At 50.1% G+C, this 12123-nt stretch overlaps 1 protein-coding gene across 2 annotated transcripts in view; it reads left to right on the forward strand.

Moving 5' to 3' along the window:
* The window catches only part of DNAH9 (dynein axonemal heavy chain 9), a 126331-nt gene that overhangs the window by 32288 nt on the left and 81920 nt on the right, over positions 1-12123 (forward strand). For both annotated transcript variants that reach the window (XM_057423402.1, XM_057423410.1), the window contains 5 exons: positions 598-740; positions 3309-3470; positions 4768-5001; positions 10408-10668; positions 11508-11933. In XM_057423402.1, the coding sequence (XP_057279385.1) occupies positions 598-740; positions 3309-3470; positions 4768-5001; positions 10408-10668; positions 11508-11933 (1226 nt within the window). The remainder of the gene's footprint in view (positions 1-597; positions 741-3308; positions 3471-4767; positions 5002-10407; positions 10669-11507; positions 11934-12123) is intronic.

Here is a 12123-nt window from a genome sequence, read left to right on the forward strand (position 1 = left end):
GATTTCTCATGAGTGCATTACCTGAGTGATTAGTGTTCGTATTGGCACTATCTTGCTCAATAGCGATGGTTTCAATCAGATCAGAAGCCAGAAAGGAAGTGAATAGGTGATAAATTAAGGCCCCACTATAAAAATCCTGGTTTGGTACGTTTTTGGCAATCAGAACTATTAACTTCTAAAAGTTTTTCAAAGATTTGAAGATGTTTTGGTGGTCTGGGAGTAATTTGACCACTGCTGGACATGGTGTTGAACAACCTCAGGAGCTGGATGTGTAACACATTCATTTCCCAACCTAAAATGATTTCATGATCATGTATGGCCTGGTCAGTTTTGAATTATAATGGCTTTGTATTCTAATTAGCACTGTAGATCTGAAAAAAAGTGGACTTTGTGTTCTTTGACTCTTTCTGCATCTTTTTACCTTGTGCTTTCATGAGGAAGTTTGCTCTCACAAGTGTTTCTTCATCAGCAGAGTGACCTGTGCCACCTTGCTGAGGCTGGAGCCCATGGGCGCCTCATGCAAGGAGCTGCTTCTTTGTGCTCTGAGACCACAGCAAAACCCAGAGCAGAAAACCAACATGGGTCTTCTTTTCCTAGGTGAAATCCCGGATCTCTTTCCTGATGATGAAGTTGAAAACATCATCAACAGTGTGAGGAATGAAGTCAAAGGCCGGGGGCTGCTGGACTCCAAGGAGACTTGCTGGAAGTTCTTCATAGAGCGCGTTAGGCGACAGTTGAAGGTGAGATGTTCAGAGGGAGTCTGTGTGCTCACCATCGACCTTGCTGCAGGGACACCACATGGGGACCCTTTGGGCTACCTTGTGGGGAGGTCAGACTGCAGCCTGGAAGGGTTTCCTGCCTGGTCATGAGCTGAGCTGAGGTTCTTGCCCCATGCAGTACTGAAGCATAGATAGGAAATGCTGGGTGTTGCCATCACTTGTTGGGCTTTAGAAAGTGATGGGGGTTGAAAGGCTGACAGCACCAGCCTTCCCATTTTCAGAGCCATGCGCAGGGATTCAGCGGGGGTACATCAGGACTGGGTCTTGCTGCTTGGAAAAACTGCACTGAGGGTCTTCATGTTGTTGGTAATTCCCAACCAGGGCACTGGGTGGGACACAGCATGCTTACGGGATCTCTTCCTCTCCAGCCCTGTAGAAAGGCCTTGTAAATATGTCCTAAGATCCCAGAACAGTTTCAGGACTTCCCAGGTATGCCCAGCATGTGGAGAAAGTACAGTGCAAGAGAGTTAGACTCTTCCAAAGGTATTTACCCATCTGCAGGACTGTACAGCGCTGTGGTGCCAGAGCAGGGAGCTAGCGACCAGGCAGTGAGTGAAGACTTGACTTTTGCTCAATGAAAGCATATCCTCCTCCTTCCTCACTGCTTGGTTGGTGTTGGTGTGACACGTTCACAGAGGTAGGGTGTCCTGTTCCCTTTTTGGTGTAGGTGGGTACACAGTTAGGATGGGGAAGAGCTGGAGAGTTGATTTGTGAGGGAAAATTCGAGGACCATACACAGTATAGAGGCCCAAGGAGATGGAATCCTGTCCTACTCCCTCTCTCTCTCAGCATAGACGGGAATTTCTGATGAGCACTGGTGCTGTTTTGTAGCTCTTAGAGCACCTTGGTTGTCCTCTGCCTGGTTATATTCCTGTTCACTACTGAGGTACACTGGAAGGGCAGTGTGAATGTGATTTATTTGAGGCTGAGCCCTTTTCCTTGTCTGCCCTTCTGAGCAGTGTGTTAGAGCAGATGGATGGGGTCAGCTGGGAAGTGCTGTTTATTCTCCCCAGCACTGTGTGATGGCATCATGCTCTGTGCAGAAAGCTGATCAAGCCCTTGCTGCCCAGGGCATGCTGGACTTTCAAGAGCAGCGTGGCCCAACAGAGCATGAGCACCAACACACCGGCCTCAGGGTCTTGAGAGAGAGCAGGGTAGGTGCGGAAGAGACCCGGACAGTACCCGGAGAGCTTCCTGAAAGAGGAGCACAGAGGTGCCCGAGGCTTGTGCTTGAAGGTGTAAAAATGATTCAATGTGTCTGTCCCTTGTGTGTGAGCAAGCAGTGGCCATGTCAGAGGAGCAGTGGCTTTGAGTTCTCTTCTGAAATGAAAACAGAAGCAGTTTTGTTACAGGCTGGCTTTGACATCCTCTAAAAACCAGATCTTGGCCCATGGTGGAGGTGGTGACACCTTACGGAGATATCTGGGCTGAGAGCAGCCTGCCCCATGGCACTTGCAGGCCTATGTATGCACTTACCAGCAGGGCTAACAAGTGGGAGAGGAATGATGCATTGAGTGAGATGCGCTGCTGCCCACACTGGCCCTTGATCAGATACTGCTGCTTCACTGCACGTTGGCAACTTGTCTGTGTTCTTCTTTGTGCCAGATTAGCAGAGTTTGTAAATCCAAACCGTGACCAATGGTGGTTGCAGGTTTTGGTCCTTGGGCCTTATTTTACTGTTAAAGCTGGTGAAGGGGCAGTGGAGAGGAAAGGTTCTTTGCCTTGACCTGACTTTACACCCTGATGGGAAATTTCCTTCTGGAAAAGGGAGAGCTCATGCATCCATGAGAGGAGCTGAGCGGACTGGCTATGGGGGCCATGAGGCTCCCAGCCTGCAGGGCAAGGCAGAAGGGTAAGGGAAGAGCCCTGAAGACTGGGGGAAGGCGAAATGGTGCAGGAGGATGCTGAGCAGGGGAGCAAAAGAGCCCCTTGACCAGAGATTCCCCACAGACCCACCCACACTGCACCGTTCACTGCAACTCAGACTGAAATGAAAGCCTGGAAGGCAAAGGACTTGCTGTGCAAAACTGCACGTTCACAAATGGGTTTATTCCTGTGCTGCTTTGCGTTGAGAGTGCTCTATTTAAAAACAAAAACTTCTCATTCTGCTCAAAGGAGGTTTTGAGTTTGAGCCACCTCAATGCTGGCCTTCGGGGAGCAAAGCCAGGAGAGTTTAGATCCATTCGCTTTAATTTCTGCTTGCACCACTTGAATCTGGATGCCAGTTCCCTGCTGGGTGCAGCTTTGTGTCACTGCTAAAGCAGGGAACTGGGGTTATATTAAACCCCATCTGCAGCCTTAGCGTGCCCATAGCAATGCTCAGCATTTAATTGGGTTCGTTGCGGAGGAAAAACGTGTTTACTGCTGGATTATGCCTTTCCTAGGCCAGGCTTGCTGGTGTGAAGTGCAGGGACTTGAGGACAGAGGTCGCTGGTGGTGGGGAAGTGGCTGGTAGAGCCCAGGCTGGGCTGGAGCCTGGTGCCTGCTCCCAGCCGTGTCTTCTCCCCTTCTCCTCCCCTGGCTCCGCAGGTCGCGCTGTGCTTCTCCCCCGTCGGCAGCAGGCTCCGTGTCCGCAGCAGGAGGTTCCCAGCCATCGTCAGCTGTGTGGCCATAGACTGGTTCCAGGAGTGGCCACGGGAGGCCCTCGAGTCCGTCAGCCTCCGCTTCCTGCGTGAGACAGAGGCCGTGGAGGTGAGCTCCTCACCCGCCACCATCCGAGCTTGGGTTCCTCTATGGGGTTCCTGTGCTGGCCACCCATGGGTGCACGGTGCTGGCAGCCGCCGCGTGTGGTTTTGTACCTCTCTTCCTGCAAGCAGTGCCTCACACTGTGAGGAGAGTGTTGCAGAGTCATAGAGTCATGGAATAGTTTGGGCTGGAAGGGTTTGCTCACCTTTATTGCCTTCCAACACTTACCCAGGACATCTGGGTGACTGTTTCGTGAGGAACTGCTGGTGCTCTGTTCACCTTCATTGAACCATGCTTCAAATATGGTCCATATTTCATACAACCACCTGACAGGAGGATGGAGCCAGGAGGGGCTGGGCTCTGCTCCCAAGGAACAAGGGATGGGACAAGAGGAAACGGCCTCAAGCTGCACCAGGGCAGGTTTAGATGGAGCTGAGGAACAATTCCTGCCCCAGAGGGTGCTCAGGCATTGGAACAGGCTGCCCAGGGCAGGGCTGCAGTCACCGTCCCTGCAGGTGTTCACACAGCGTGGGGACGAGGCCTCAGTGCCATGGGTTAGGGGTGGCCTTGGCAGGGCTGGGGTAAGGGTTGGATTGGATGAGCTTAAAGGGCTTTTCCAACCCAACTAATTCTACAGTTCTGTGTTTCTCAGAGAGGCCCATGGGCCTTAGCAGAGGTATGGCCATGGGCACCACACGTGTGTGCTTGGACGCTGATGGTATTGCCAGTGAAATGACTGCTTTGCTAACAAGAGGCACCTTACAAAGCAGTCCAGAAATAACCTAATGCTTATGATTATTGCAGGGAACTTTTCTCTTCACTGCCGTGTCTGAGTGTCTGTAATTCTCAAGGGCAAATTATGTCAAGTTCTCATTGATGACAACCTGCTTCTAGACTAAAAGAGATTCATTTCTGTTTGTTTAGCTTTTCCGGGCAGGATTTAGAAAGAATAAAGTCTACACTGCTTCTTTTTCTGAGTTTGCACTTTCCCCATTTGTACAGAAGAAAAGCCCAAATTTATACTTAAAAGGCTGTTATTTTGTAAAGCTAAATGCAAGAAAATCTGCCCGGAATGAGATAAAGCATGAGATAAAACGACATAAAGACAGGCATAAAGTACACGAGCAGTCAAAGTTATTTTAGAGATAAGAAGTGAAAAGGGATCAACTTAGATGTTACATCCTGGATTTTGCTGCAGCAGAATAAAAAGTTAATAAATTCCTTTCTATCCAGCACAGGAGTGTGTTATATATAGTTGTTCTGTTTCAAATAGTTTCTCCTTGTCTTCTTATCTTACCTTTAGGATTCACTGAAAAGCTCAATAAGCAAATTCATGGCCTACGTCCACACAAGTGTCAACGAGATATCCCGATTGTATCTGAGCAATGAGCGGCGATATAACTACACCACTCCAAAGTCATTCCTTGAGCAAATCAAACTATATCAGAATTTGCTTTTGAAAAAGGGCAAGGATTTAAAGGCAAAAATGGAGCGGCTGGAGAATGGTCTGGAGAAGCTCAAAAGCACCTCTGCACAAGTAAGCAAAGCCCTTGGGTTAAAAGCTGGTGGTTTTCCCTGTCTCTGTTAAGGACATCTCTGCATCCTGGTTCAGAGGAGAACTTTATGGGCTGAAACTGTACAAGGGGTAAAATCTATGTTAGATCTTGGCTTGAGCTGGGCTCCTGGAGGAGCAGAAGTGATGGTCTGTACTGGGAAGGAGAAAGAAGGAGAAGACAGGGCCCTCAGTGCCATGGGTTAGTGGTGGCCTTGGCAGTGCTGGGGCCGTGGTTGGACTTGATAATCTTAAAGGTCTTTTCCAACCTCGCTGATTCCATGTGTGTCCGGTCTCTGCTGTTTGGATGGTAACTGTGAGAGATCATGGTAAGTAAAAGGAGGTAGGGATCCATTTGGCTGTGTGCATCTTCTTTTGATGGTTAAAAATCAGCTGTGCTGGCAAAATAGCTTATAAAATACAGGAAGATCAGTGATCTATGGATTTGCATCCAGGACATCTACAATAACTTCAGCAAAACCCCTCTCAAACTAAATAGAACATCCTTTTAAAATGAAGTTGATCATTTTCCCTTGCATTGTGCTATCCATCTTTAAGGAAAATGAATGCATGTCTGAAATGTGGATTAGCTGAAATGTGGATTAGCCATCCCAAAATCCCCCTGCTATAAAGCAACAAAAGTAGTTGTTCTGAGTATTTAACTGAGGTCTTTGCAGTGCACACGCTGCCTTTCAGAGCTTTGCTCTCTACCTCTGTTCCCAAACTCCTGCTTTTCTCTCCATTTCGTATTCTGTTCACTCTCACAAATGTTCATTTACAAGCTTCTACTGTGGCAAGTGGGCCTGTCCTGAAGTTGCTCCAAAGAAATGCGGGGGTTGACATGAATGGAGGACTAGCAGGTTCATCCCCTTCCTTATAGATCTTCTGGATAATGCTGGGAACATAAATCATGTCTCTCACACTCAGTAGGACACATGCCTTACTGGAGGGTGATGTATGGGCTTTATTAGTGCCTCTCACTTCAAGCATCTCACTTCAAGCAGTTGCTTCTTTCATGGTGAGGACAGATCTTTAGGGACACAGGAGGAGAGTAGGCATGTTTCATGTCCCCTTTGCAGGTTATAGCGTCTCCTATGTAAGGATGCAGCTAAGGATGAACAGCACCCACCACAACCAGCGATGCCAACCAAAGCAAGGAGTGCATGCCCTCAATGCAAAGCAGGCCTTACACTTTCCTTGCCTATAGAGGCAAATAATTCTGCTGACCTGTGGGACATTGCTGCTTTTGATGACACTCAAGTGGTGGACAAGATTGGTTGGGTCTGTTCTTCATTGGGAGCAACTGATGTAAAAATAACCTTTGAGAGGAGTCAGGTTCCTGTAGTGTCAGATATGGGGACCACTCTGTATTCTTCATGTATATCTTCATATGGGTGTTATGTAGGCAAGCGCTCTCTGATGAGCCATGAAACAGATTCTAAGTGGTGGTGGAGGACTGGGAGGAGACGGGGTCTTGTAGGTTTTGCTGTTGCAAGGCGAGAAGTGCCTATTTGTGAAGTTGATTAAGATGCAGAGCAGTGAGGACAAATATGTCAAATTTGAATCTAAAATTAACAGTGGGGGCCTAAAATTAAACACCTAAATTATCAGATGTGTGCAATTGTCAAAGCTGCTGTTGATTTGAAACCAGAGGGTAGATACTTACCAGTATTGGAAATCATACCAGAATGTTCAATCTTTCATATGGATTTAAAAGCCTGAACTTTATTTTCACCATGGAAATGACTGGTCTTGGTGTGAGGATGTGACAAGTCTTCAGTCTCAGGTGTGTCATCTCCAGGCTGTGTTCTGTAATGGATGTAATTCATGTATTCAAAGCAAAGGGGGAGGATTTTGATACCTGGGTATGGCCAGGTTGTGCCTGAACTCTGAGGACTAATGCTCCCATCAGCAGCATTCTCCAGATTCCTGCTGCTTGGATGCTGGGACACGTCAATGATGAGGTGTATGTGTTTGCATAAGCTGTTCAGTCTGGCCTCAGCATGAGGCCAGTACTTTGTGACTTTGCTGTTCCAGTTCAACGTAACCTCTCCCCTTCCTTTTACTCTGCTCCCCCTCACATGCTCTGTTTTTGTCTTTTGAGATCTGGACTTCTTTGAGCAGCTTCCCTCTAAAGAAACCTGTTTCGTTACCTTACAAGCCCAACCGTCCTTCCATGAAGGCAGTGGCTGTCCTCAGCACTCAGAGAAGGAAAAGCTGGCTTCCAGTTCCTAGGACATAACAGACGTGGAAGCCGTGTGGGATGAGTAATTTGTTTTTCAGAGGCTTGCTCTGAAGAGGTCAGCACTCTGCTCAGAGCTCAGCGTGAGTAATTTTAGGATGACTTGGGTTAGGATTGCATCACTGTATCCCAGATTCAGGTCTCACTTGCTCTATCAATTAATCGCTGACCTTTGTGAGGTATTTGGTGTTCTTGAAGCAAGGCAAGGACAATCAGATAAAATGAGCCTGCTGGGAGCCTGCCCTCCAGCTTTTCTGTTCTTGAATAATTCTTCTTACGCTCTCCTGGTGTTAAGCAAGCACTTCTCCTTCCCTGTTGCAGTCATAGTACATCTAGGTACTATGAATCCCTTGAATCTCTCATTTGCTTTGCTCTTTCCCTTTCTACTTCACATTACTAATTGCTTAGCAGATTGTCATGGACTGAGGAAGCTGCTTACAGGTTTTCCATATTTCTTAGCACTGTCTGGGACAAAGTACTGTTTGTGTCCCATAATGATGTTCCATATGCTAAGGCACATGCTGGATCTGTCCACACCTTGATCTGGTGCTGCCTATGGGAAGGAGGTTCATAGTATTGTCTCTTCTTTTTGGGAGGACATTCTGCTATCATTTTCCATGCCACCTCAGGACCTCCTTGTACTGTTATTCCCTTGTAGCTCTTGCTTTCTTCTGCTTACCAGCTGCGTGTTACCCAAAAGGCATGTTCTGCCTTCACCAGTGTTGGCAGACACTGAAAAAGTCAATGGTGGTTTTCTGCCCTCCCCTGGATGTGGTGACAACTCCTTTTTGGGGTGTCTGGGTGGTGATTTACAAAGCACATGTCTGTGGCTGCTCCACAACACAGCGTGATCCAATGGGCCAGCCTGGTTTCGCTGTGGATGTGAGAGCAGCATTAAGAGGAGCTTGTTTGCTGGGGTGGAACTGGAAGAGTAAAGTCCATGAATGAACATTCCCTGTGTCACCTCCAGGGCCTCCCTAAGGACAGTGAGAGGTTATTGAGGTACAGCTCCCATTTCACTCTTGCCACTGCACAAACACTATTAAATTGTCCCCATCAGCTGTGTTTGAGCTTTAGCCTCACTAGGGGAAAGAGTTGTTTCCTTTCATGATGCAAAGTTCTGCTGTAGCTAGGGGGGCTGGAGGTCACCATGTGTCCCTCAGTGTGGTGAGGTCTGTTGGTCCAGCAGAGCCTTAGGACACATAACTTGCATCCTTTCCACTGGGAATGGAACCCAAGCCTGGGGCTGGGCAGGGGCCTTCACCGTAACATACACATCTGGGCTTCCAAATATCTTTCTCAGGCAAAGCCTTATGCAGCCTTTTGCTCTTTTCAGTCCTGACAATGTTGGAGCAAGTCCTTTTCTCTTCCATTGCTCATGTGCTTGGCTGAAAGCAGGTTTTGTCAGGGCACTTCCTGTTCTCACAGGCTGTGCCTGGGCTGAGTTTACATCTGCTCATTCTGTTCAGTGCTCGTGGGTTTTAATCCCTGGCTTGTTTTGTCGTGGTCGTGTCAACCCCTAAAGCCCCCATCTGCATGTGTACCCAGCACATGAGTACTGATCTGGGGGCAGAAGGTCGCAAGCCTTATCTGTCATCAGCAAAACTTCCCTTTCCTGCCATCCCTGAAAGCCTGGAGCTGAGCAAGGAGCCGGCGCTGAGTTTGCCAGCTGAAGGCATTATGTGCCATGAGCCCGGAGTCATTTGGATTTAGAGTCGTGTCTTTGTTCTGGTGAACACAGCATTGTAGTGGCAGGCAGCAGGAGCTGACAATGGCTCAACTACACAAAGAGACTGCAGAGAAACCGCTCTCCACTTCAAGCTGAGGCCAGACGTCACAAGCTTCAGGTTATAGGATTGCAAATTGTGCTCTCTTTGGGTAGGAAGATGGAATTATCAACAAAAGCAAGTGTCCAACTTCCTTTCTAGTGAGTATTTTATGTAAGTAAAGATGTACCCCGGGAGCTCCAAGCAGCCCTTTATGGGCCTGACAGCAGGGCAGTGAAAGCCTCTGTGGTCTGCATAAAGCCCATGTGAAGTCATGGGAAGGGGTGGGTTTAGGAAGAGACTTTGTCTTCAGGTGAGCTGGTGTGAGCTCCTGCACCATGCAGGTCCTTCCCCCTGTCCCCACCCCACCTTTCTGGGTGTGAGCAGGTGCTCGGTGGAGCAGTGTGTGAGGAGCTGCCACCACTGCCATGTGTCCTGATGGCTGAACAGGAGATCTTTCCTCAAGCTCACGTGATATTGCATTGTAAAGCCCCTTGAGCCCTGCACCCTCTGACAAGGGCTGTACCTGGCAGCAGATCCCAGCCATGATCTTCCTGGTGTGAAAAATGCCCTTCCCATCACAAGTGTGTAGGACCTGATGGTTCCGAGGGAAGTCACGGGGTGCTGCCTCTGCCCTGTGTGTGTGGGGCAGAGGATGGAGGGGTGGGGGAGAGGCAGGGTGCACAGGTACCTGGTGCACAGGTCCTTCACATGCTCTGTTCTGCCAGTGTCAAGGTTGGGAAGCAATAGGAAGGGTAGCTGGGTTGTACCATGTCATCTCCACAGCAGAACACACATGCACAGCGCTTGCACGCTGCCTTTACTGGGACTGTGATTTAACATCACATCTCATGTTCAAAGCTGGATGTGCTTGGCTTTACACTGAAAGAACCTTCCTTGCCAATGCCTGGTCTGTGGAGAGGCTCCTGGGCTGTACAGAAGTAATCCCAGGGCATAATCCCTGCATCCATTTCAGGTACACCTGAAATTAAACCTTTTGCCTGCTTTCCATTGGATTCTGCTCAAAGCCACGTTCGCGTTGCCCTGGCAGCTGAGCAGGGATGGGACAACCTCCTCAACAGCTCATCCTGCTGGTGCTGGTGTCTCCTCTGCTGGGTTTCCCACCACTAGCAGGCTGCTCTGGTGTACAGGCCATGCCCATGGGCACTTCCAGCTGTGACCCAAGCATCATGAGCAGTAGGATCCTGCTTACAGCCAGAAATTCTGCTTTTCTGTGCTCCCAGGGCATCGTCTGCTTCACACACAGGCCAGCCATGCTTTTGGGTACCACTTAGCCCCTTCTCAGGTGTGAGCCTGTGCTGCTGGGCGGGGGGGAATAGGTTGGTGGATATCCGTGTTCCCACGTGTGTTTCTTCCCTCTAGGTGGATGAGCTGAAGGCCAAGCTGGCAGCCCAAGAAGTGGAGCTGAAGCAGAAGAATGATGATGCTGACAAGCTGATCCAGGTGGTGGGGGTGGAGACGGAGAAAGTGAGCAGGGAAAAGGCCATTGCCGATGAGGAGGAGCAGAAGGTGGCACTGATCGCCCAGGAGGTGGAGCAGAAACAGAAGGACTGTGAGGAGGACCTGGCCAAAGCTGAGCCTGCCCTGGCAGCTGCCCAGGCTGCTCTGAACACCCTCAACAAGGTAGGGTGAGGATTCCTGTGGGAATCCAGATCTCCCCTCTGCTTTGGGGGGGGAGAGGACATCTGATGGTTGCGAAAATGCCACCAACTGGTGCCATGAGGGAAGAGGGCAGAGCTCCTGTTACCTGGTCCAGCAGCATGGCACTCACTGAGGACCTGGCTTGTCCTCTTCCCGTGGTGCCAGAGGCTCTTGCAGTAAGGAAGGAAACCAGCACCCCGTGCTGCCCAGGTCTTCCTCAGTGTCCTGACCAGGACAGCAACATCCTTCCTCCCATTCAGGGTCATAGAGTCACCATTCCTGTCATGTCATGGAAGTGCTCTTTCCCTAGAGAAGATGCCAGGGTACCAGCTCAGCATCCGAGTTCCACAGAGATGCAGGCTCTAAAGACTGGCTGCTCTGCTGGAGCCCTCTCAGCACCCTGAGCAGCAGCCCCACCACATGTGAGGCTAGGGAGAGCCCATGTAGTATGTGCTGAGCTGCGCAGGGCACACGGGGTGGAGAAGGGCATGTTGGGGGGCTTATCTGTGCTCATGGTTGGCTCCATGTCATTGAGCTTGTTCATAAGAGACATTTTACACTGGATGCTGCGAGGGCTGGAGCAGCTCTGCTCTGGAGCCAGGCTGAGAGAGCTGGGCTGGGTCAGCCTGGAGAAGAGAAGGCTCCTGAAGGGGAGACCTGAGAGCAGCTCCAGTGCCTACAGGGGCTGCAGGAAACCTGGAGAGGGGCTTTGGCCAACCCAGTTTATCAGATTGATAGCTTGGAAGCCTGACTCTGTTAGTGGCAAAGCAAAAGGAAAGCCCATTCATTTTTGTCTAACAGCCTCGTTTTCCCCTTTGCAGAAGAACCTGACAGAGCTGAGGTCCTTTGGGTCACCACCTTCAGCTGTCAGCAATGTCACCGCGGCAGTGATGGTGCTGATGGCTCCGGGAGGAAGGATTCCCAAGGACAGGAGCTGGAAGGCAGCGAAAGCCTCCATGGCCAGGGTGGATGGCTTCCTGGACTCCCTGATCAAGTTCGATAAGGAGAACATCCATGAGAACTGCCTCAAAGCCCTTCAGCCCTATCTACAAGACCCCAAGTTCAAGCCCGAATTCGTGACCACCAAGTCCTTGGCCGCGGCCGGGCTCTGCTCCTGGGTGCTGAACATCGTGCGCTTCCACGCCGTGTTCTGCGAGGTGCAGCCCAAGAGGCAGGCGCTCAGCAAAGCCAACGCGGAGCTGGCGGCTGCCCAGGACAAGCTGGCCAGCATCAAGGCCAAAATCGCTGTGAGTGCTTGCCCCGTGGTGGCACCCATCACAGCAGTCGCTGCTTGGGGAGAGAGCTCTGCTTTGTTTCTCTGCGCTTGTGGGATTTTAAGGGCAGGGAGGGGATCACAGAATCACAGAAGGGTTGGAAAGGGCCTTAACATCATCCAGTTCCAACCCCCTGCCATGGGCAGGGGCATCTTCCGCTAGA

This window comes from Pezoporus wallicus, unplaced genomic scaffold (assembly GCF_028554395.1).
Source record: "Pezoporus wallicus isolate ANWC-B61680 ecotype Strahan unplaced genomic scaffold, APGP_CSIRO_Pwel_v1 contig_8723, whole genome shotgun sequence".
Taxonomy (NCBI): domain Eukaryota; kingdom Metazoa; phylum Chordata; class Aves; order Psittaciformes; family Psittacidae; genus Pezoporus; species Pezoporus wallicus.